The following is a 22,572-nucleotide window of genomic DNA, read 5'->3' on the forward strand; positions in this document are numbered from 1 at the left end:
CAGTAGTAGTCATGTCGTGAGTGAACATTAACTTGAGAACAATGCAAATACTGTCTCTACGCAACTGGACACCTCTTTTCAGCTTAACCATTTCCCGGGCATTCAAGCTGAGATAGAAGATTTAGCCCAAAACGTACTATTTTATGTGCCTCCTAATCTTATACCTCTTGCACACGATCGAGTTCGGGCCGGGAAAAATGGCCCAAGTGTCGGCTGGATTTCCCGGCCCGACCGCGGTACAGGTGAACTGGACTCCTGGCATCATAGACATTTATGATGCTAGGTGTCTCTGCCTCCTTACGGAACTGATATTCTGTACTGAACAAAATGATACAGTTCGGAACAGCAGATCCACGGGCAGGGACTCCAAGCATCATAAAAGGTCTATGATGTCAGGAGTCCCGTACCGCGGTCAGGCTGGGAAATACAGCCAACACTCGGACCGTTTTTCACGGCCCGATCTCGGTCATGCGCAAGAGCGCTTACTCTAACTTTCTTTATATCAAGATTGACGCATTAAAAAACAGTCCCCCATTGTCTATGAAACTTTTGTGTGAGAACCTTTGATACGTTATAAGGGGTTGTCCAGTCTAAGAAATGGATGGCCTATCCTCAGCAAAGGCGATCAATACCTGATCGGTGGGGTCCGGCACCCCTGCCGATCACCTGTTTTGAAGGAGCCGAAGCGGGGGTGCCAAGATTTAGATGTTGATGGCCTATTCTCAGGACAGGCCATCAATTTCTTATGACTGGACGACCCCTTTAAGATTCCTATATAACCCAAGGTATTTATTGGTTCCAACCATTCAGGACCGGGCTTAGATTTGTGCGATTTGTTGCACAGGGCGCATCAGCCATCCCTGCTAAAGAGGCCGCTACCAGGAATCTTAATATTATTTTTGTAGCACTATTATTTAGACATTGTATTGGATTACCTTATGTATGGAGCTGTTATTTGGGCACTATATGTTGCTATTATTTGAGCCCTTTCTAGTGGTATTTACTTTGGCATTGTGTGGCACCGCTAATCAGGCACTGGACAGTATAATATTTAACAGTGCATGGTGGCGGTGGCATTGTATATTATTGCTATTTGTACACAGCTTGACAGTACAGCATGGGGCATCATCCAACGTAAGGCCGGCCCTGCAAACATATTTTTCTGCTCCACCAATGATCGATCATTACACAAAACATTTTTTCATACCACAAGTCACAGATTTAATGAGTAAAACTTTATGCATGTAAAAATATGATCAATCAACGTATAGAATGATGACATCATTTTCTTCCATATAAGGGCATCACATTATCAGTCGTTACAGTGACGTCTTCATGGCAGTCTGATCTCATTTTCATGTCTCACATTTCATAACGCTTTCTTTTCAGTAATACAATGTTAATGTACGAGACACTCGGAAATACTCATTAATACTGCCCAATCTGAACTAAAAATCCATTCATTTGGAATCTAATGCCAGATCAGTACGTATAACGTTAAAGTGCAAAAGCCGTGGCGGTTAAAAGGGGACTTCTTACCACAAACATGTATGGTCTATCGACAGAATATTCCATGTTTGAACGGTGGGGGTTCGACTATTGCTCACCAGATGCTCTCCATTATACTCTATTAGGTGGTCAGCATGGTTGCTCAGTGGGATCCTGGGTTCAAATCCGACCAAGGGCAACATCTGCATGGAGTTTGTATGTTTTCCCCATGTTTGTGTCTTTCCTCCAGGTATTGCGGTTTTCTCCCACACATACTGATAGGTCACTTGGCTTGCTATTTCCATTAGGGCATTGAAAATAAACTGTGAGCCCCATTGGGGCGTGATGACAATCTCTGTACAGCGCTGCGGAATACGTTGGCGGATTATAAATAGCGGAAAAGAAATATAGACACAGCCGATCGAGTACGCTCATCTGTTTCTGTCTCACTCCAAGACTACTAAGCTGCAATACCAGACACAACCCATAGACAGGTGTGGCGCTGTTTCTGGAAATAAGCAGCCATGTTCTTTTTATCCTTTAAATCTTTATAAAATACTCAAAAAAAAGTGTTCAAGCAAGAAAACGGACCGGCATCCTTTACCACGGCCTTGACACATTGGACGTCGGGCATAGGTCGATGTCAAACAATGTAAACTGCTGAAACGGGCCCTCATAGCGATGTTTATACCACATGATTGACTATAGGCATTGTATACACCGTGTATAATATCACAATCAATCACGTACCGTATCAAGATCCGTTTTCTTTATGGATCTGAATAGCGCCTCACAATAGCAGAAGGTTTAAAGCAAAATGACATGGCAACAGCAACAAAGTATAAAAGGCAGCCGCTAGTTAAAACAACAGGTTTACAACATAAATCCATGTACAGTAGGTGGTAATGCATCTATTAATTGCTGCGGGACCCCATATAGATCACCTAAATTCCCATTTACTCTGCTAAGACCCCTCTCTCCGCGATACTGCACTGTAGGGATGTAGCAGAGCTGAATTTGAGATCTTAGTGGCTTTGTGCATCCAGCTAACTCCATGGGTTTAGATCATTCACTATGTGAACCTGCAGTCCCATGTAAATCTACAGATATCTGAATGGGTTTTGCTACAGCTGAAGATCTGCTACAGTAAATCTATAGACATACAAGAGGTAACAGAGGATCAAGCAGCAGCATAGTACTGATAGCAGATGGGGGGAGAGAAATAAAGAGCAGGCATTAAAATTGTGTACTCCAGGGGGCGTTATATCTAGTAAAAAGGTGTCCGGCTGTTGGAGAAATAGGTAAAGTGTATTAAACAGATTGTTAACCTTAATTTTTCTAGACATGAAAGTGGTAACGCCTACACCTAATATGTCAGTAAAAGTGTCCTAAATATGGGGGGTCCTAAATATGGTTCTTTTTAAAGCTCCGATTTTACAAAAGAAATGATATTCTTTGTATAAAAAGTTATACAAAGTTCCAATATATTTTTTGTATCCATTTTCAAGATCTCTGCTTGATGTCAATAAATAGGAGCCTTTATTGTTTTTTTCAAGTGTATAGAAACCTGTCCTGGTCATGTGATGGACACACAGGTGCATGACTCGTTACAAGGCACAGTTTTGATAACTGGACGGTAACAAGTCGTGAACCTGTGAGTCCATCACGTGACCTGGACAGGTTTTTATCCACTGGAAGCAAAAAATTAAGGTCTATTGAACGGAAACATATCTGATGTCTCCCTCTCACCTCTCACAGCATGGAGTCACAGAGATACTAAAGTAGTAATATCGCTGCAGCTGCATCCCCCTCCTCCCCGCCTTGTATTTACAGTATTTTTTTAGTGACTGGGAAGATAGATGGGAACTAGAGCCAGCTGGAATGTGAAGAAGATGCCACTAATAAGGTATATTGCAAAGTGTCATATATTCACATTTACTACTGATTTATGGATAAAAAATTAAAACGATAGGAACACTTAAATGTATATTCGTAAAAAAAAAATTTTTTTCAGCCCTACTATATATCTGACCCGGCACAAAATGTAGTGTCTATGAAATAATTATATTGCCCCCTATTCACTACTGATCAGATGGCACCATGTTTTGGAAGATAACACTATACGTGTGTATGTGATCGCAGGTGCCAAATTACATCATGGTACCTAACAAATTTGGCGCTTTCACTGCCATGGTTTCTCATTACATTTCACGTAAAATCCAATTGTTGGAAACATTTTGTGTGATGATTAGTGCAAACATTACTTTTTTTTTTACGGCTGAGGCTACAAAGCATCGCAAGATTATGCAATGTTGTCTTCTGAGAGGAACCATCCACTACTGCTTTGAGTTGTCCCTTATATGACTATCACAGGGACCGTTAGATTCCTCACGCCAGTACATCGAGATTATACCAATAAGTATTGGAAACGCATTTCAATGGCTGGGAAATTACACCATGAATGCTCCTACGTGGCAGCAGCCTTAAAGGGGTATTCACATCTCACATATTTATGCCATAATATGATAGGTGCCGGTCCAAGCTCTGTCACCACCACCTATGTGGAGAACGGGGACACCTCTGACCCCTATCCTGCCTGGTGATGCGAACACTGGCGGAAAATGAATGGAGAGGGGGCAGTGCAGACGAGCAAGCACTGTTGCCGTAACTCCCATAGAGCAGAATGGAGAGAGCCGAGCGCATGTAAGACCACGTCTCCACTTGGTCTCCGCCTGGAATCGGCAGCCATATGTCTGAGAAGGGAATAACCATTTAAACATCTACTGTTTGGCCAACAGCGAGTTCCCCCGACTCCATAATAACCATGCCCATTGAGGTCGGCTGAGAATATATGTATATTTCGATGGGGAGAGAGGAATAAGTCTATGGTTGAGGTCAGGAGGCCCACAAACACATTAGATCGTTGGCAGATCCCACAGGACAATCCCAGTTTGGAGCTGCTCCCCCAACAATTAGGTAACGCCAACATGTCCACATTCCCCATGTAGCGACAGATAATACATGATCATGCCGAGTTCTACAGAACAAAAGCTGCTCTTTGTAGTCCTGAGCAAGGGACTCTCTTCTAGGATGTCAATAGGCTCTTCGAAGGGTTGTCCCGAATGGACAGTGAGGAGCATCAAAAAAGAACATTCTTCTAAAGCTGGTCAATATTTATAGACGGTGCCTCAAGGCAAAAAATGGACGTGTGTCCATCTGTATCAAGCCCAGGAATATCTACTTTAGATACAGTCTCCGTTCCGCCATACAATGATGAAAATACAACTGAAAAAAGTTGTACATCAGTGATAGAGTCAAGTGCTAAAATGGTTGTTTAACGAGTTCTCATGAAACTAGATGTCCGCTGAAGATCACACAGCTGGGTATACCGGACCTCTCATGTGAATGTTCTGATGCCTGACCAAGTGTGAACTTCGAGAGAAGGACTTTCCACATTCGGCACAAGTGAAAGGCCTTTCTCCCGTGTGGACCTTCTGGTGTCTCACCAAATGTGAGCTGTGGCCAAAGCATTTGCCACATTCGGTGCAGAGATATGGCTTCTCGCCAGTGTGGACCCTCTGGTGGATGATGAGGTTGGAGCTACTTATAAACCTTTTACCACAGTCATTACAGACATACGGCCTCTCTCCCGTGTGGACTCTTTGGTGCATGACCAAGTAGGAGCCACTTATGAAGCTTTTCGAGCAAATTTTGCAGGTATGAGGCCGTTCTCCTGTATGGGTCCGTCTGTGGACAATCAGGCTGGCATTTTGGGTAAAACTCTTGCCACACTCTTTGCATATGTAAGATTTTGGTTCTGTCAGAGTCCTTTTTGCTATGATTTTGTCTGAGGTGTATGTGACATGCTTCCTATGCCTGAGACGGCTGCCAGCATGTTCACCTGTCTGGACTCGGTGATGTCTAGTAGGAGTCAAACTCCTATCATGTTTGATTGAGTTTCTTTCTTCATTATGGGTGGCTTTGTGGACGAGAAAAACTGACCGCTCCTCGAAGCAGTCCCCACATTCGCTACATGTGTACAGGTTGGACGTTAGGTCACTCTGACTCTCTGAGCTGTCATCTTGTTCTCCATTGGATGGTAGGTCTTCCATATTTGCTGGGCTAGACACTGACTCTTCAGCTAAGCCGGTTGTATATCTGCCCTGTTTCCTCCAGACTCTTGATGAAGTTCTCCGTGTATCTGCTGTGGACTGGCATGGAGAGTGGCACCCATCGTCTTTACTTAAGGACTCCCCTGGCACAAACAGAAACATAAAGTAATAATTTTAGACTCGTTCTTTACAACTTTTTGGTCAAAAATGTTATCCAACGTCATCTTCTCTTGGGTCAAGGGACAGATTCTGGTGACTCGTCTATACGGAGAAGTTACGTTGGACACCAAATCGAATTTCAACTGGTGTCATGGTCTATATAAACTGATCATGTGCTGTTGTTTATTCTACTTATGGTCTAAATGTCCAACCATGGACTGCGATGCTTAATAGGACAGGAGTGATTATCCAATGATTGCTTACCTTCTTCCTACTTTTGGCCTCACCGGGGATTGGACCAAACAGGAGCTCAAGTGAATCCACTAAAGTGGTACAGGGAATATTTTTGCCACTTTCTAATATGCGTTATTTCTAATTTCCTCGTTATGTTTAAGATCTCTGCTTGCAGTCAGTGAGTTTAACCATACGTGTTTACCTATCAGTCCGTATCTAGGTATAGAGAGAGCACTGAAACAGTCTAAAAAGCCATACTGGACTAGGTTTTTAGTATCTGGATGTAAGAAACAATGTTTTTGTTAACTGACAGCAAGCAAAGATATTAAAAATGGTGAGGCATTGTTTGCTGCATATTTCTATACCTGATAAGGGCTGGGTATTCCTTTTTCTCCTATGTGTGTACAAGTCACTGCTCACACACAGCTCTTCTCCGCGATTAATCTTGGGCACCGTCTCTGGCTTCACATACAAGTAACCTAATAAAAGACAGAACATATATACGATATATATATATATATATATATATGGAGTTCTACGTAGAAACGTATAGCTATTATATCTTAAAAGCATATTATACTTCATACAGATGCAATATCATAAAAGGAGATTATAAAATGCGGGATTAGGATTACTCGGACTATTTTATTGCCAAGTTTGCATCGGTCTTTTCATAGTTTACCAGGCACAGCGCCATACATTCGGCAGTGGCTGTGCCTGGTACTGCAGCTCTTTGCAGCTCTGTTCCATTCAAGTGAATTGAACATACGAAGTAGTGCCTGGTAACCAATGAAGAGCCCACAACTTTGACCGAAGCACCGTTGCCCCTTCAATCAGCTGATAAGTAGGGGTGCCCGATTTCGGAGCTAAGAATAGGTCATCAATATCAAAATCAACTGAAGGCACTGAAGGAGAGATTTGAAAAAAAAAAAAACATCAGCTGATTGCGTCACGGTAGTCTGGCTGTGTAGTCTGGACCGCCCCCTTAATTACCTTATGATAGCCGTGAGGGGGCGGTCCAGACTTTGAAGTCCCCCTACTGTGTATCCGTCATTCCCATAGACTTTGAATTAAGTGGAAGTGCACCTGCTCGACGCCGCTCCATTCAAGCTCCTCCTCACTGCGGTCAAGCCGGGGGTTTTGGGATTCTCACAATCGTTGGGGGTCCCAGCGATCAGACAATTATCACCTGTGCTGTGGATAGATGATAACTGACAACTCTGGGACTACCCCTTTAAGGCGCATTCTTGGATGGTCTATGACTTTGCATAGTGCAGGGGGTTTGGTGCTGTGTATCAGGTAGACAAAGCTCTGACCACTATAAAGAGATTTGTCAGTACAGAATTTTGAACCCACTTAGATACCAGGTCTTCTACAGTAATTGAGTCTACATTTTTTTCTATGGGGAGTTTCACCTACTGAGGCCTTGTTCACACGGCGTGCATTCGGCGCATTTTTGCAGCGTTTTACGCACTGAAAAACACGTCGAAAACTAGTCAAAAACGCATGCTTTAAGCATCCCATTGACATCAATGGGATAACGCATTGTAGTGCATATGACGCGTTTTGTTCCGTTCGCGTGTTTAAAAAAAGCGTCTGGTCAATATTTGCCGTGTAAAGGGCCCCGAAAACGCGCCTAATTTCCAAAGTCAATGGGAGAGCTAATTACGAGCCCAAAACATGCGCCCAAAATGCATAAAAAAATGAAGCCAAAATCGTCAAAAACGCGTCAAAAATGCCTGTAATTTAAAAAGCGCTTTGCAAAAACGCTAGCGCCGTGTGAACAAGGCCTTAGAAAGGCATTTTAGACAATAAGAATAGGTTGGAATAAGATGCAGGCGCATCTCTGGCCGTGCGTCCGCCAGAAAGGGAAATCTATGCCAGCTACGAAACCGCATAAATGATAGTAAATTTGTTGGACCGCTGAAAGCCCCGCCCCTTTGACAATGCCCCGCCCTCTTTGCTGGAATGTAACTCAGCCGCGCAAAAGTCAAATTTTTGGGGCGCGGATTGTGAATTCTGCCCAGCGCTGAACCGGTTAAACAAAGGTGCAACATTCTCAGCGCCTCTCACCCACTAAGTTTGGACGCTGGTGAATCTTCGTCTCCGCGTGTTTGTAACGCTCCCTTTGGCGATCTTCTAAGGAGTCCAGTTCTTCTACTGAAAAGCAGACGGTGTCCTCGGGGTTCGTGGTTTCCTGAAAGATGAATGAAAAAAATGATCCACGCTCGGCCACGTCACTCCAAGACAATCATAATTCTGGGAGTTGTAGTGTTACAACAGGTAAATAGCCGCAGGCTGGAGACCACTGATGTACGGACTACCGGAGACCCCCTTATCACTCTACAGGCCGCCATTGCTCCCGATGTATATCCGTTAAACGTAGATTGTTACGAAATCCCCTCGTGACCCCTCTCATGACGTATACGTTAAACAGATGCCATTGTTAGGCAACCGTTTCATTAACACATTCATTACCAGTAGGCAATAATGGCACCCATTTAACTTACACAACATAAATAGATATTGAAAAGCTCATGGCGTATTTGTTTAACGGAAGTCCGTGACGTTTGCCATACAGTGACATCCGTCACCCGTAGGCTTCCATCTTAAAAAAACGTATACGTTTAACGTACAGATATGTCCACCCTTACTTTTTCTTGAATTGCGTCAAGTTATACAATTTGTCATGATACCAATTCAATACAATCTCGCGAAATTGAGTAAAAAAATATGTATGTTTTTTTAACATGGGAGTCTACGGACGATGGATGGCATCCATTGGAGGTATACGTTTTTTTTTAGATGTTTGTTTAACGTCTCACGCCATACATCTCGGGTTATATAAAGAGGACACATTATATACGTTTTTTACAGGACTCCGCGGGATGGAATAGTATGTCTTCTACTTTTTTTTTCCTTCGGTGTACCAACGTGTACCATCCAGACAGAGGCCAAAAGGACATATAAGGTTCATGCCCATGTCAGATCTCCCCTCGCGGGTGTCGGACTCTGTGGTAGCTGCAATGGCGGCCATATTAGACTCCATGCAACTTACCCAGGAACATAAATAACTGAGAATTGGTTAAAATGTTTGAAGACGGGGGTGATTATAAGAGAAATATTAGTAACAGCTGTATATATCTCTATTGCTATAGAAGACGTTACCTCCATGGCAGCGGGGAGCGTCTGTCTGACATCAGAAACAGCGGCGTCACTCTTCTTACATTCCGCCATTAGACGATGATGTCCCTTTAAAAAACAAAATACTAATAATGTGCGTGCGACACATTCTACACTTTGGTTTTTGCCACGTGATAATGGGCATGTTAAAGGGGGACCTAAAACAAAGACACATTCATGATAATGGTAACTGATCTTACTGCAGACAAGTGGCGGAAATAATAGAAATAGACAGATGGATGGATGGATGGATGGATGGATGGATGGATGGATGGATGGATGGATGGATGGATGGATGGATGGATAGATAGATAGATAGATAGATAGATAGATAGATAGATAGATAGATAGATAGATAGATAGATAGATAGATAGATAGATAGATAGATAGATAGATAGATAGATATGAGATAGATAGATAGATAGATAGATAGATAGATAGATAGATAGATAGATAGATAGATAGATAGATAGATAGATAGATAGATAGATAGATAGATAGATAGATAGATAGATATGAGATGATAGATAGATAGATAGATAGATAGATAGATAGATAGATAGATAGATGGATGGATGGATGGATGGATGGATGGATGGATGGATGGATGGATGGATGGATGGATGGATGGATGGATGGATGGATAGATAGATAGATAGATAGATAGATAGATAGATAGATAGATAGATAGATAGATAGATAGATAGATAGATAGATAGATAGATAGATAGATAGTTATGGGATAGATCTCACAGGGACTGATATGGAAATGTTTCCGCCTTTACAAGTGAATGTAATTCTTCCACCATCTGATAATCCGGAATATTTTATTATCTGCCACCTGTCACATTCCATTCTTGCCGGATTAAAGGAATTTTTCAGCATTATAATTTTTCTGGTAGAATGCTTATTAAATGAAATTATTAACTACCCGCTCAATCCTATAGACGTCCAGATGGATAATTCCAGCAAGCGTTGTGCATGGGAGCCAGCGCCCAAATGGGCAGTGGGCATGAAATAGGTGCCAGCACCAGCGAGTGACACTGCTGGATCTCCAAGCTCTTCATTGCCCCCATAGAAAGTCGTCCGTCTCTCCCCAATAACAGGGACAACGTTATTGCTTTCATTAAAGTGTTAGCTACTCTTCTCCCATAACAAAGCCAGTCCGCATTAGTGACCCCATAACAGAGCTAATAGCATTGCCTTTATTAGCGCGCCACCCACTGTGCCCATATAACTCTAACAGACTGCAACAGTGTCTCCATAAGAGTCAGCTTACAGCAGTGTCCCCATAACAGAGTCAGTCTGCTGCAGTTCCCCATAACAAAGCCATCCTACAGCAGTGCCCCTATAACATAGCCATCCTACAGCAGCGTCCATATAAAACAGTCAGACTGCTGCAGTTCCCCATAACAATGCCATCCTACAGCAGTGCCCCCATAGCATAGTCATCCTACAGCAGTGCCCCATAATATAGCCATCCAACAGCAGTGCCCCATAACAGATACAGTCTGCTGCAGTGCCCTCATAACAGAGCCAACAAAACTGCCTCTATTAGAGTGCAAGCCACAGAGCCCCCCTAACAGAGCCAGCCTTCAGCATTGTCCGCATAAAGGAGCCAAATGGCAGCAGTGCCCCCCATAACAAAGACATTCTACAGCAGTGCCCCCATAACAGAGCCAGCCTGCAGCAGTGCCCCATAACATAGCCAGCATGCAGCAGTGCCCCATAACATAGCCAGCATGCAGCAGTGCCCCATAACATAGCCAACCTGCAGCAGTGCCCTCATTACAGAACCCCCATAACAGCATCAGCCTGCAGAAGTGCCCTGATAACAGAGCCAGCCAGCAGACGTGCCCCTTTAACAGCTTGCAACTGCGATATTACTATGTCCCCATAACATAGGCACTCTGCAGAAGTGCCCCCACTACAGAGCCACCCTGCAGCAGTGCCCCCATTACAGAGCCAGACTATAGTAGTGTCCCTATAACAGAGCCAGCCTGCAGCAGTTCTCCTATAACAAAACCAGCCTGCAGTAATATCCCATAACAGAGCCAACTTGCAGCAGTGCCCCCATAACAGCCAGATTTCATCAATGCCCAAAGAGGACAGCAATCCAACAGTGGAAGAAAGAGGGCGAGGCCTGACAGATGTATGGCCTGGGGGCATCATGACTCCCTAGACCAGTGGTTGGGCATCTGCAGGTAACTATGGTGCTCAGGTGGGGGCACTATGCTCCAGACTACAGCACTTTGACACCACACATCGATGTCTGTCATTGATATGATCGGTCTTATCTGGGCTCATATATCCAGGAGATCGGAGGAGATCGGAGGAGATCACAGACCCCCGATCTCCAGATGTGTCACATACATGTCAGATCACGTCCATAGATTTCTATAAGGAAAAGTTCTGACTAGTAGAAAAGTTTGGATATTTGTCGGACACGTTTGGAGATTTTTCTCGGTCGTCCGTAACTATTATCGTATCGTGAATATCGCAGCAATGTAAATGGTAACATATTATTTATTATACAGCCATGTACGGCCGGGCACAGGAGGCGCAGCTCATGTCTACACTCACCTGCAGCTCCCCCCCCCCCCTCACCTGCACCCCATTGTTCCCACCATATGGATACAATGTATGTGCACCCCCTCACCCATACATGAGCGCAACACATCAGAAGCACAGTTCACACGTCACCCGTCCCTTACCTGCGATATTACTATGTACAGCCCAGCAACACATCCGCTCTCCTCAGATGTCTGCAGCCGGGAGGAGGGACGCCCGGGGACGGACACCAAATCTCTACCACCCACTGGCTGAGCCCCGAGTCAGGACATGGAGATCACGGCGGCCCGCCTCTGGGTCTTGTAGTTTTGTTGTTATAGATCACACAGCAATAGAGGACCAAGAAAACTACGAGTCCCAGAGTGCCTTGCGGGCGATACACATGATCAGCTACAGAATATGACAAGAAGACTAGAATGGAGTGGGTGAAAGGAGAGAATTACTAGAATAGATAAGATGATAGATTAGATAGATAGATAGATAGATAGATAGATAGATAGATAGATAGATAGATAGATAGATGATAGATAGATAGATAGATAGATAGATAGATAGATAGATAGATAGATAGATAGATAGATAGATAGATAGATAGATAGATAGATAGATATGAGTAGATAGATAGATAGATAGATAGATAGATAGATAGATAGATAGATAGATAGATAGATAGATAGATAGATAGATAGATAGATAGATAGATAGATAGATGATAGATAGATAGATAGATAGATAGATAGATAGATAGATAGATAGATAGATAGATAGATAGATATGGGATGGATGGATAGATAGATAGATAGAGAGATACTAGATAGATAGATAGATAGATAGATAGATAGATAGATAGATAGATAGATAGATAGATAGATAGATAGATAGATAGATAGATAGATAGATATGAGTAGATAGATAGATAGATAGATAGATAGATAGATAGATAGATAGATAGATAGATAGATAGATAGATAGATAGATGATAGATAGATAGATAGATAGATAGATAGATAGATAGATAGATAGATAGATAGATAGATAGATAGATAGATATGGGATGGATGGATAGATAGATAGAGAGATACTAGATAGATAGATAGATAGATAGATAGATAGATAGATAGATAGATAGATAGATAGATAGAGAGAGAGAGAGATAGATAGATAGATAGATAGATAGATAGATAGAGAGAGAGAGAGAGAGAGAGAGAGAGAGAGAGAGAGAGAGAGAGAGATAGATAGATAGATAGATAGATAGATAGATAGATATGAGATAGATAGATAAGATAGATAGATAGATAGATAGATAGATAGATAGATAGATAGATAGATAGATAGATAGATAGATAGATAGATATGAGATAGATGGATAGATAGATAGATAGATAGATAGATAGATAGATAGATAGATAGATAGATAGATAGATAGATAGATAGATAGATAGATAGATAGATAGATAGATAGATAGATAGATAGATAGATATATAGATTAGATAGATAGATAGATAGATAGATAGATAGATAGATAGATAGATAGATAGATAGATAGATAGATAGATAGATAGATGGATAGATAGATGGATAGATAGATGGATAGATAGATAGATAGATAGATAGATAGATAGATAGATAGATAGATAGATAGATAGATAGATAGATAGATAGATAGATAGATAGATAGATAGATAGATAGATAGATAGATAGATAGATAGATATGAGATAGATAGATAGATAGATAGATAGATAGATAGATAGATAGATAGATAGATAGATAGATAGATGATAGATAGATAGATAGATAGATAGATAGATAGATAGATAGATAGATAGATAGATGATAGATAGATAGATAGATAGATAGATAGATAGATAGATAGATAGATAGATAGATAGATAGATAGATGATAGATAGATAGATAGATAGATAGATAGATAGATAGATAGATAGATAGATAGATAGATAGATAGATAGATAGATAGATAGATAGATAGATAGATAAGTAGATAGATAGATAGATAGATAGATAGATAGATAGATAGATAGATAGATAGATAGATAGATAGATAGATAGATAGATAGATAGATAGATAGATAGATAGATAGATAGATGGTAAATCCCCTTAACGTGTAGAGGAAGATGCACGAGTCACTTATAGGTCAATCATTAGAGTAGTATAGATTAGGCAATTACACAACTGATGTCGGTGATTGGTGTAGCGCCGGTTACCGATTGTTCAATATACCATGTGTTAAGTTTCTGTTTTATTCTGTTTTATTTAGTCAATAAATGATTCCCATAGGGATAATAATTTTTTAACTCTTGTTCCTTTGTGCAGCGAAGTCTCCACCCAATCCATCCTGAAAATATGGGAAAGCTTTTCCAAAAACTATTTCAAGGGTGAGGCCTGGGGCGAAAGCCATTCCTGTAGGTTCTTACCGGCTGCACTGGAAATGATAAGAGGCACTTTTTTTGGTAGCGCACGGAGGAGCGTCTGAGTCCCAAATACCAAAAATTGTCCAAGCAGGGGAGAGCGGTACAAAATTAACTAAATGTTGCAATGCAAAGGCTTCAACTCTCTTCCAGAACTGGTGGATAATGGGGCAGCCCCAAAAACAGTGATAGAGGTCAGCGCTCAATTCTGAACATTTTGGGCCAGCTGACGTAGGACTTCCGTCCATTAGAAAAGTTTCTCATTGGAGATATGTGGACCCTAGGGACAATCTTCAGTGCCATATCCCAGTAGGACGCTGATGGAAGAAGTCTCGATGTGGTGTATAAACTGCCCATAATATCTTTGTGGGAAAGTGTTGTAACCGAGAGTGTGCACCTGTTGTGGGGGTAATGTAGTCACCGGCAAAATAAAAAACAAGAAAATATTTCACTCCACTCGGTGTGCCGAGCACTTTGTTTAATAGTACATGAATAATAGTCACAGTGCAGGGATAATGCACAAAGTAATGTCACAAATGTGATAAGCAAACACAGTGAGGTCACCCAATATGTGGGTAATAAACACTTTGAATGCATATGAAAGGGTTATTACACCCAGTGATATCGCAGTGTGAGAATCATGCACACAGTGATGTCATAGGATAGGAATAATGCCTGTGGTAAGATAAGAGAACAGATGTAATAAACAAAGTGATGTCAAAGCTAAATGCTGAGGACCACAGTGATGTCACAGCACAGGGATGATACACACAGCATCATAATACAAGGATAACGCACACAGCAATGTCACAGCACGTAAATAATAAAACAATCATCATAATACAAGCGTAATGCACACAGTAATGTTGCAGCACATGGATATTAAAACATTCATCATAATACAAGGCTAATGCACACAGTAATGTCACAGCATATGCATATTAAACAGCATCATAATACAAGGCTAATCCACACAGTAATGTCACAGCATATGCATATTAAACAGCATCATAATACAATGTAATGCACACAGTAATGTCACAGCACATGGATATTAAAACATTCATCATAATACAAGGATAATGCACACAGTCATGACACAACACATAACAGCATTATAATACAAGGATAATGCACACAGTAATGTCACAGCACATAGATAATAAACACAGCATTAAAATACAAGGATAATGCACAGAGTAATGTCACAGCACATGCATATTAAACAGCATGATAATACAATGTAATGCACACAGTCGTGTATGTATGCAGGCACACTAACGATAGAAGATCAGGATGGCTGCATCTGTAATTTCTTTGCTGGAGCTCCATCCAGTATGTGTGCCATATCCATCCCAGTGCAAGGAAGTGAAGTCTCCACACTGTCTGGTGAGCCCCTCTCCTACATATCCCCCTCCTCCAATACAATGCTGCAACAATAAACACAATTATACTTAATACTGAGCTCTTTAGTGAAGACAACGCCATAACTGCACCGCCATATGGAAACCTTGGCTGGACAATGCTGCCTACAGCCTCTTCTGGAGCTACACTAACCTACACCATGTCTTACCCCCTAATGTCCATCAGGCGTAATTGGTGTCCGTCGTACGACGGCTCTAATATTGCGTCATGGTTTCCGTTATAAACAGCTTTATAGGTTTTTTTTAGGGTGTACTATAGTTACATTGTTTGAGTGTCTACACACCACTTTGTTCAAGCAAATACATTTTGGGACTAAAGAAGTAATCCCAGAATTGCCAATTATTACCGATCCACACGATAGGTGTAAATTGTCTGATTACTGGGGCCCCCAGCGATCACTAGATCTAGAGTCTCAAACAATCCGGGTACTTCTCACTGCACGACCGCAGTGAGGAGAATTTTTAATGGAGCGGTAGACGAGCATGTGCGGTACCACTCCATTCAACGTCTATGGGACCAATAGAAACAGCCGAGTAAAGTGATCGGCTGTTTCCATCTGTTGCACAGACATTGAATGGAGTGGTAGGGCGCACGCTCATCCTCCGATCCATTCAAGCTCCTCCTAACTACGGGGGTGTAATAAGGAACTACCAAAGTTCTAGTGATCATGGGGGTCCCAGCGATCGGACACTCATCACCTATCTCGTGGATCGGTGATCATTGCCAATTCTGGGAATACCCCATTAAGCTGGGCTATCTCTGGTTGGGACTGTGGCATTTTTGCAGGTTGTTTATATTGTTTTTCAGTTATGCCCATGTAGCACACACTGGTTATACCTAAAAATTGTAGAATACAACATCTATAGACCCTATGTTCTATATATTCTATAGAATCCATTACATCTATGGATTATCTGGCCTTGTAATGTTGTCTTTAGGGGCTTAACAAGCTAAATAAGCGCATATACTGCATGCTATGTAATGAGAAAAGGAAAAACTCGTGATACATACTTGTTCTGCATCACAGCCGATCACCTTCATTCCAGGGCACAGTGCCAGGGCGGCCCCCTCATTGTTTATTGCACGGAATTGAATGAAGCCAGCGATAAATTGTGCTGTAAATATGACATAAACGTGACTATAATCAAACAAGATGTTCCCGTTTGGTTCCTCAGTTTTACCCTCAGCATTGCGTTGCGTTGAGATGTACCTACAGAAGATCAGACATGGCCACATAGACATATTGGCCAGATGGACTCACTGACTTCTCCGTTGATAAATTTATCATACCTCTGGCCAGCCTACTATCAAATAACGATGGTTGCCAGTGGGCAAATACAGGGTTGAGTAGAGTTTTTTCATGTCGTAATATCTAAGAAGACAAGTTAAGAAGTTACCTCCTTATATGAGACATTTGCTTATCTCCGTTATCATCCGATATCAGCCAATCTGACTTTTGGATTCATGATCTAACTTGAAATAGGCTTCAGAGTGGCAGTCAAGTAGGGTTTATTGGTTTTGGAATAATTGGTAGAAGGGTACAGAACCTGGGTGACCAGAACATGGCTCCCACATACTGCCCACAAGCTCTGGACTCCCCAACCTCATAATGAATAAGTGTCCAGGATTCATTGAGACAGATCCGGATTCCTATAGATATCTTAATCATAGGTCACTTCTGCCCGACAATATCCTCCAGTGCTGGGGTGGTACACCAGTCAAACCGTAACGGAGGTGTTCTTCAGCGAGCTCAGGGAGGACAGAAACCACCCGTGGCACCATAAGAGATTTGCAGCTCAATTGTATGTCGCTGTTAGTGGACTACAGAGAAGTAAAGGTCCACATAGGAGGCAAATGTTTGACATTATAGGGTCTATGTCTGGGGCATTGGTATTGGCACCATTGTAGCTGTAACTAATTAGTTTGTTATGTGGCTGTCACAAATTTATGGGCAATACCATGGGGTGGGCATAATATTATAGGGAATTTCATGTGGATGTTATTACTATTACAATTTTGCCTAAACTACCGTTTGTGCACTCATTGTGAAATATCCGCACTTTGTTGGTCCATCATTTGGCCCTAGGGTGGAGAGACTGCTGTGAGTCCTACAATGTAGAACACTTGAGGAGCATCATTTGTGCCATGGGTATTTAGAGAACACAGAATTGACTTTAGATTGCAACCATGGTTGGTTTTAGAGATATGGTGATGGTAATAATCGATGGGGCTCACATAATTGCTGGGTTATGCTTCCATAAATGAAGCCCTTGAATGGCAGGTAGCCATTTTTTGTGGTTCCCAAAAAGTAGTTAGTTGGTCAAAACCTGGTGTGTGTAGGGATATAGTTCTATGGTCTATGCAATGGGTTACATAGGATGGCTTCACAATATAGATAAATGCCAACCACATTGCCATATGTTTAGCGCATTTCCTACAATTGGCGGAATTCATGAAGATCCAGTAATTCTTATGTACCCAGCAGGAAAATATTGTGTTCCCCTTCACATCAACTACATCTTTCGAGAAGGCTATAAATGCTTGTTATAGTGGACAGTAAAACATTGTGAACTCTTACCTCTTCCGTTGGGTGAGTAAAACCTGGCTGTCTTTTCCGCATATCCATAGTCGTACACTATGGGTATAGCTGGTCCATTATGTGCTAAACATGCTCCAGCTTTGAAAGTAACTGGGTATTTCTAAGGAAGGAAATAACATTGGGTTAAAGCAGCAAAATGTAAAAAAAAATAGGGATCAACTGATCCGTCATCAGATCTTTATCTATTATTATACAGTTCCTTGCTGTGTAGAAACTAAACATCTAAGGGAATAGCTCATAAGGTCATGTGTCCTATTCATCTTACCTACCCCGCACCTCAGACTATAAATTGCAAAGTACTCATTCCTCTCTACTCTTGCTTGAACTTGGACTCAATCATACAATGAACACCCATAAAAAGCTACCAGTCCCAGAGCAGGTCTTCTACAAGCCAAGGGTGTAGAGAATACTTCTGAACATTATTTCCTTAGGTCTAGTTTTCATCCCACTGGATGAGGTCCAGATGTATGTCCACACCAGTGACCTTCTACGTTTCTAAGATGTTCTGGAAGTAACAATTGGGAAAGTGAATATAATATGTAATGAATGAAGTGTGTGATGAAGAAAGGTCTAAGCCGACTCAGGAAAGAATTATTGGGCAAACATTACCTTGTATAAAAAGAATAGGTTTCCACCTTCATGTTCTAGGAAACCAGTATCTGTCCGATACCTCTGTAATGATGAGTTTTTCCATAGCTCCAGTGGAGTATCATTGGGCACATGCCAGACACTCACATCTTTTGTGAAGATATCATAGTATCCAGGGTTCTAGGAATTTAATAGGAATTGAATGATTAGAAATTAGATACAAAGGTTGATATGGATTAGAATGTTTCAGCAGAATAGAAAATGAAACAGAACTACAAGGAGTCCTTTGCATGAACATTATTGATCCATGAACCTCACACCATGATGAACCTTGATCCATGATCCTCACACCATGATCAACCTTGATCCATGATCCTTACACCATAATGAACTTTGATCCATGAACCTTACACCAAGATGAACCTTCATCCATGAACCTTACACCATGATGAACCTTGATCAATGAACCTCACACCATGATGAACCTTGATCCATGAACCTTACACCATGATGAACCTTCATCCATGAACCTTACACCATGATGAACCTTGATCCATGAACATTACACCATGATGAACCTTGATCCATGAACATTACACCATGATGAACCTTCATCCATGAACCTTACACCATGATGAACCTTGATCCATGAACATTACACCATGATAAACCTTGATCCATGATTCAATCACCATGATGAACCTTAATTCATAAACCATACAGCATTATCAACCTTGATCCATGAATCTTACACCATGAGGAACCTTGATCAATGAACCTCCCACCATGATGAACCTTGATCCATGAACGTTACACCATGATAAACCTTGATCCATGCTTCTAACACCATGATAAACCTTAATCCATGAACCATACACCATGATCAACCTTGATTCATGAACCTTACATCATGATGAACCTTAATCCATGAACCATACACCATAATCAACCTTGATCCATGAACCTTACACCATGATGAACCTTGATCCACAAACCTTGAGAAACTTTGGTTTCATGACATTTCTAGGAAGTTGGAGTAACTCTACGCCATCATGCAACTTCAACATTCCAATAAAAGCTATTTTTGAAAACAGTTGTGCAACTAGAATCACGTTCTGTGTGACCTCAGTGGTGTTGCCACCTCATGACAGTAATGATAGTTTCTACTGTAAACCAACTTCAGCTATCATACCTTGTAATCGTCACTTGTGGCTCCTTCCGGTGTCCCAAAAGTAGCATAATTATCCCAGTTACCCTCACCCTTGGGGTTGTTTGCATTATTCCCTTGTTGACTTGTCCAGCGATCTCCCAAGGTACACTTGCCATGTATATTATTCTCATGAATGCTTGCCACTAAAGTCCAACCTCCACCGTTAGTTGTCATGTCACAAAACGTCTGGTAGGTCATTCCAATTTTTGTGGTCAGAGTATAGATTCCATCTATGGGATAAAAAATTATATCAGGGTGTTATTTGTTCATTCTGCTTCGAGAAAGGGCATAAATACCATAGAGGCAGACTATGCGGCTACTATGGTGCCCCTGGAGAAAGGGGGCCCTGCCCTGGTTGGTCTCATTTTCCTTGCTACTGGGTAGCGACAACATAAGCAGGACTCCCCTCTCTAGAGTAGCTTAACTGTTAGCATACAAGGCGATGGGGAATTGGCTCAAGGGTCATGGAAATGCTTGTTTGGTGCCCTACTGTCCAGTTGGGCAAAACCCAGCACCATTATGGGGGGGGCAAACTTTTCTATGGGGACTCTTCTCTTCTATGTTCGCTACTGGCTTCTAGTATTCCTGAAACATACTGTAAGGCCTCATACACACGGCCGTGCCTGTAATCATAGCCCGCAATTGCGGGCATGGCCAGGTCGCCGACGGCCGCGCGCCGCATTTTCGTGCCGTGCTCCGATACAGAGCATGGCTCGTAAAATACAAAAATTAGGACATGCTCCATATTTCCTGGCAAGGTTCTACGGCACGGACACCTTTCCGTAGCTCTACGGAAAGGTGTCCTCGGCCAATAGAACCGGGCGGGTCCGCAAGAGTTTTTTTACGATCGTGTGCATGGGGCCTAATTCAGATATTATCGGCTTTGTTTTTTTCGAAATTAGTTTTCACCTTTGGCATCGTTGATGGAGTCTCTGATCTCCTTACAGCTCCTATATTTGAAAACACGGTCACGGTTCTCGTTGTAATTATTCATCTTATATATGTTTTCTTTATCGTCTTCCCAGCAGGACAGTAGGTTTAGGATCTTCTCTTTCTTTGATGTTATCGATGTGTCTTCTACACAAAAAAACAAGTATAACATTTCAGGCAATGCTATATATATATGGACCATAACGTCATATCTAATATGGATCTTGTAGAAACCAAATGAATGGAAACAAAGCTTAAGGATCCAAATTATCCAAACTGACACTGATGAATCCCATTAAGTACGGTCAATGAGGTCCGTTGTGCAAACAAATTTTTTATTTCTCCAATGCGTCTAAAATAAAAAATGAAGCAACTTTCCAAAATTTCTTGATTGAGAAAAATTCTATCGTTTTGTGTCACCAAATCCTATGTAGACCTATATGTTTCCATGGTTACAGACGAAAAACAAACCCTGTGCGTAATCTAATCCTACAGTGATTAGATAGTCCCTTCCATCTGCCCCCTGCTAACCTACGGACAGTAAAAAAGGGGGCAGATGGAAGAAAAAACACATGACTACAGGATAAGACTACACACAGGGCTTGTTTGTAGTCTGTAACCATGGATACATATAGTTTTGCATGGGAATACACAAAACAGTAGGATACATTTTAACGACAGTAACCATACAAAACGATCTCAATGATATATAAACCCTTTAATTCTCATGACAACTGTTTCCCAAGACATTTCCATTACTCTCTAACACAATGCCTATGCCTAGTGCACATATTTCCATCATGATGATGCAGAGCTTACAATCTAATATCCATACTTTCGAGCACACGCATCCCCATTCATTGTGATTATTTCTAAATAAAGATGTCGTATTCTGTACTCACTGCAGAAGGAAGAATCTTCTGTAAGAGCCGAACTCATCTGCAGCAGCATTAATAGTATTATCATCTTGATCCTAAGAGAAAAGAAGAACTTACTTTATATAACATAACTGGGCAATAAGCTGTGAAAATCCAGTTATATTAGTACTACAACTCCCAGCATACAGATATTAAACTACTTTTAACCTGGGTGGAGTTTAATTTTTCTTTACTCAATGTCGCCCCCTATCGCAGTTTCTACGACTCTATGCTCTCAGCATATTTTTGCCTCAGAAAAATGGTTGTCACTGTTCAACCCCATTCAATTATTTGTCGTACCAATAGAGTTGCATATCATTGCTCTGCCAGCGCCCGCTAGTATATTCCTGCCCTCTATCAACAAGAGTATAGCCCAGAACAGGTAGATTCATTTTCATATTGGACTAGAGATACCCTTTAACCCCTCCCGCCCTATAATGTAAAAGTACATTGCGGTAAGTATCATTGTACTATTACGTATTGGTGATATACCCATATCATCAGCAGCATATAACTAACAGTTGACAACCCGCTGCAAGAGTCAGGATCGGAGATCGGCCAATTAAACCCTAAGGCCTCATGCACACGACCGTGGCCATGTGCAAGGCCGTGATTTACGGGTCGGACCACCGCGGAGTGTCACCCGCGGGCCGCCCGCAAATCTCGGGCCATGCACATGGTCGTGTACATTCATTTCTATGAGCCTGGACCGCAAAACACGGCC

At 41.7% G+C, this 22,572-nt stretch overlaps 2 protein-coding genes across 2 annotated transcripts; both read right to left on the bottom strand.

Moving 5' to 3' along the window:
- Positions 1 to 1,184: 1,184 nt before the first annotated feature.
- On the bottom strand, positions 1,185 to 12,005 carry LOC142664385 (uncharacterized). The gene is made up of 5 exons (XM_075843455.1): positions 11,892 to 12,005; positions 9,162 to 9,245; positions 8,067 to 8,190; positions 6,359 to 6,472; positions 1,185 to 5,743 (listed from the first exon to the last, which is right to left on the bottom strand). Exons 2-5 carry the CDS (start codon positions 9,228 to 9,230, stop codon positions 4,860 to 4,862), a joined length of 1,191 nt encoding a protein of 396 aa, XP_075699570.1. The 5' UTR covers positions 9,231 to 9,245; positions 11,892 to 12,005; the 3' UTR covers positions 1,185 to 4,859.
- A 2,637-nt stretch (positions 12,006 to 14,642) lies between these two features.
- Positions 14,643 to 21,900, bottom strand: LOC142665172 (intelectin-1-like). The gene is made up of 7 exons (XM_075844743.1): positions 21,834 to 21,900; positions 20,911 to 21,078; positions 19,984 to 20,231; positions 18,813 to 18,971; positions 18,183 to 18,303; positions 16,616 to 16,719; positions 14,643 to 15,609 (listed from the first exon to the last, which is right to left on the bottom strand). Exons 1-7 carry the CDS (start codon positions 21,895 to 21,897, stop codon positions 15,457 to 15,459), a joined length of 1,017 nt encoding a protein of 338 aa, XP_075700858.1. The 5' UTR covers positions 21,898 to 21,900; the 3' UTR covers positions 14,643 to 15,456.
- Positions 21,901 to 22,572: the final 672 nt, after the last annotated feature.

The sequence above is a fragment of the Rhinoderma darwinii genome, chromosome 12 (assembly GCF_050947455.1).
Source record: "Rhinoderma darwinii isolate aRhiDar2 chromosome 12, aRhiDar2.hap1, whole genome shotgun sequence".
Classification (NCBI taxonomy): domain Eukaryota; kingdom Metazoa; phylum Chordata; class Amphibia; order Anura; family Rhinodermatidae; genus Rhinoderma; species Rhinoderma darwinii.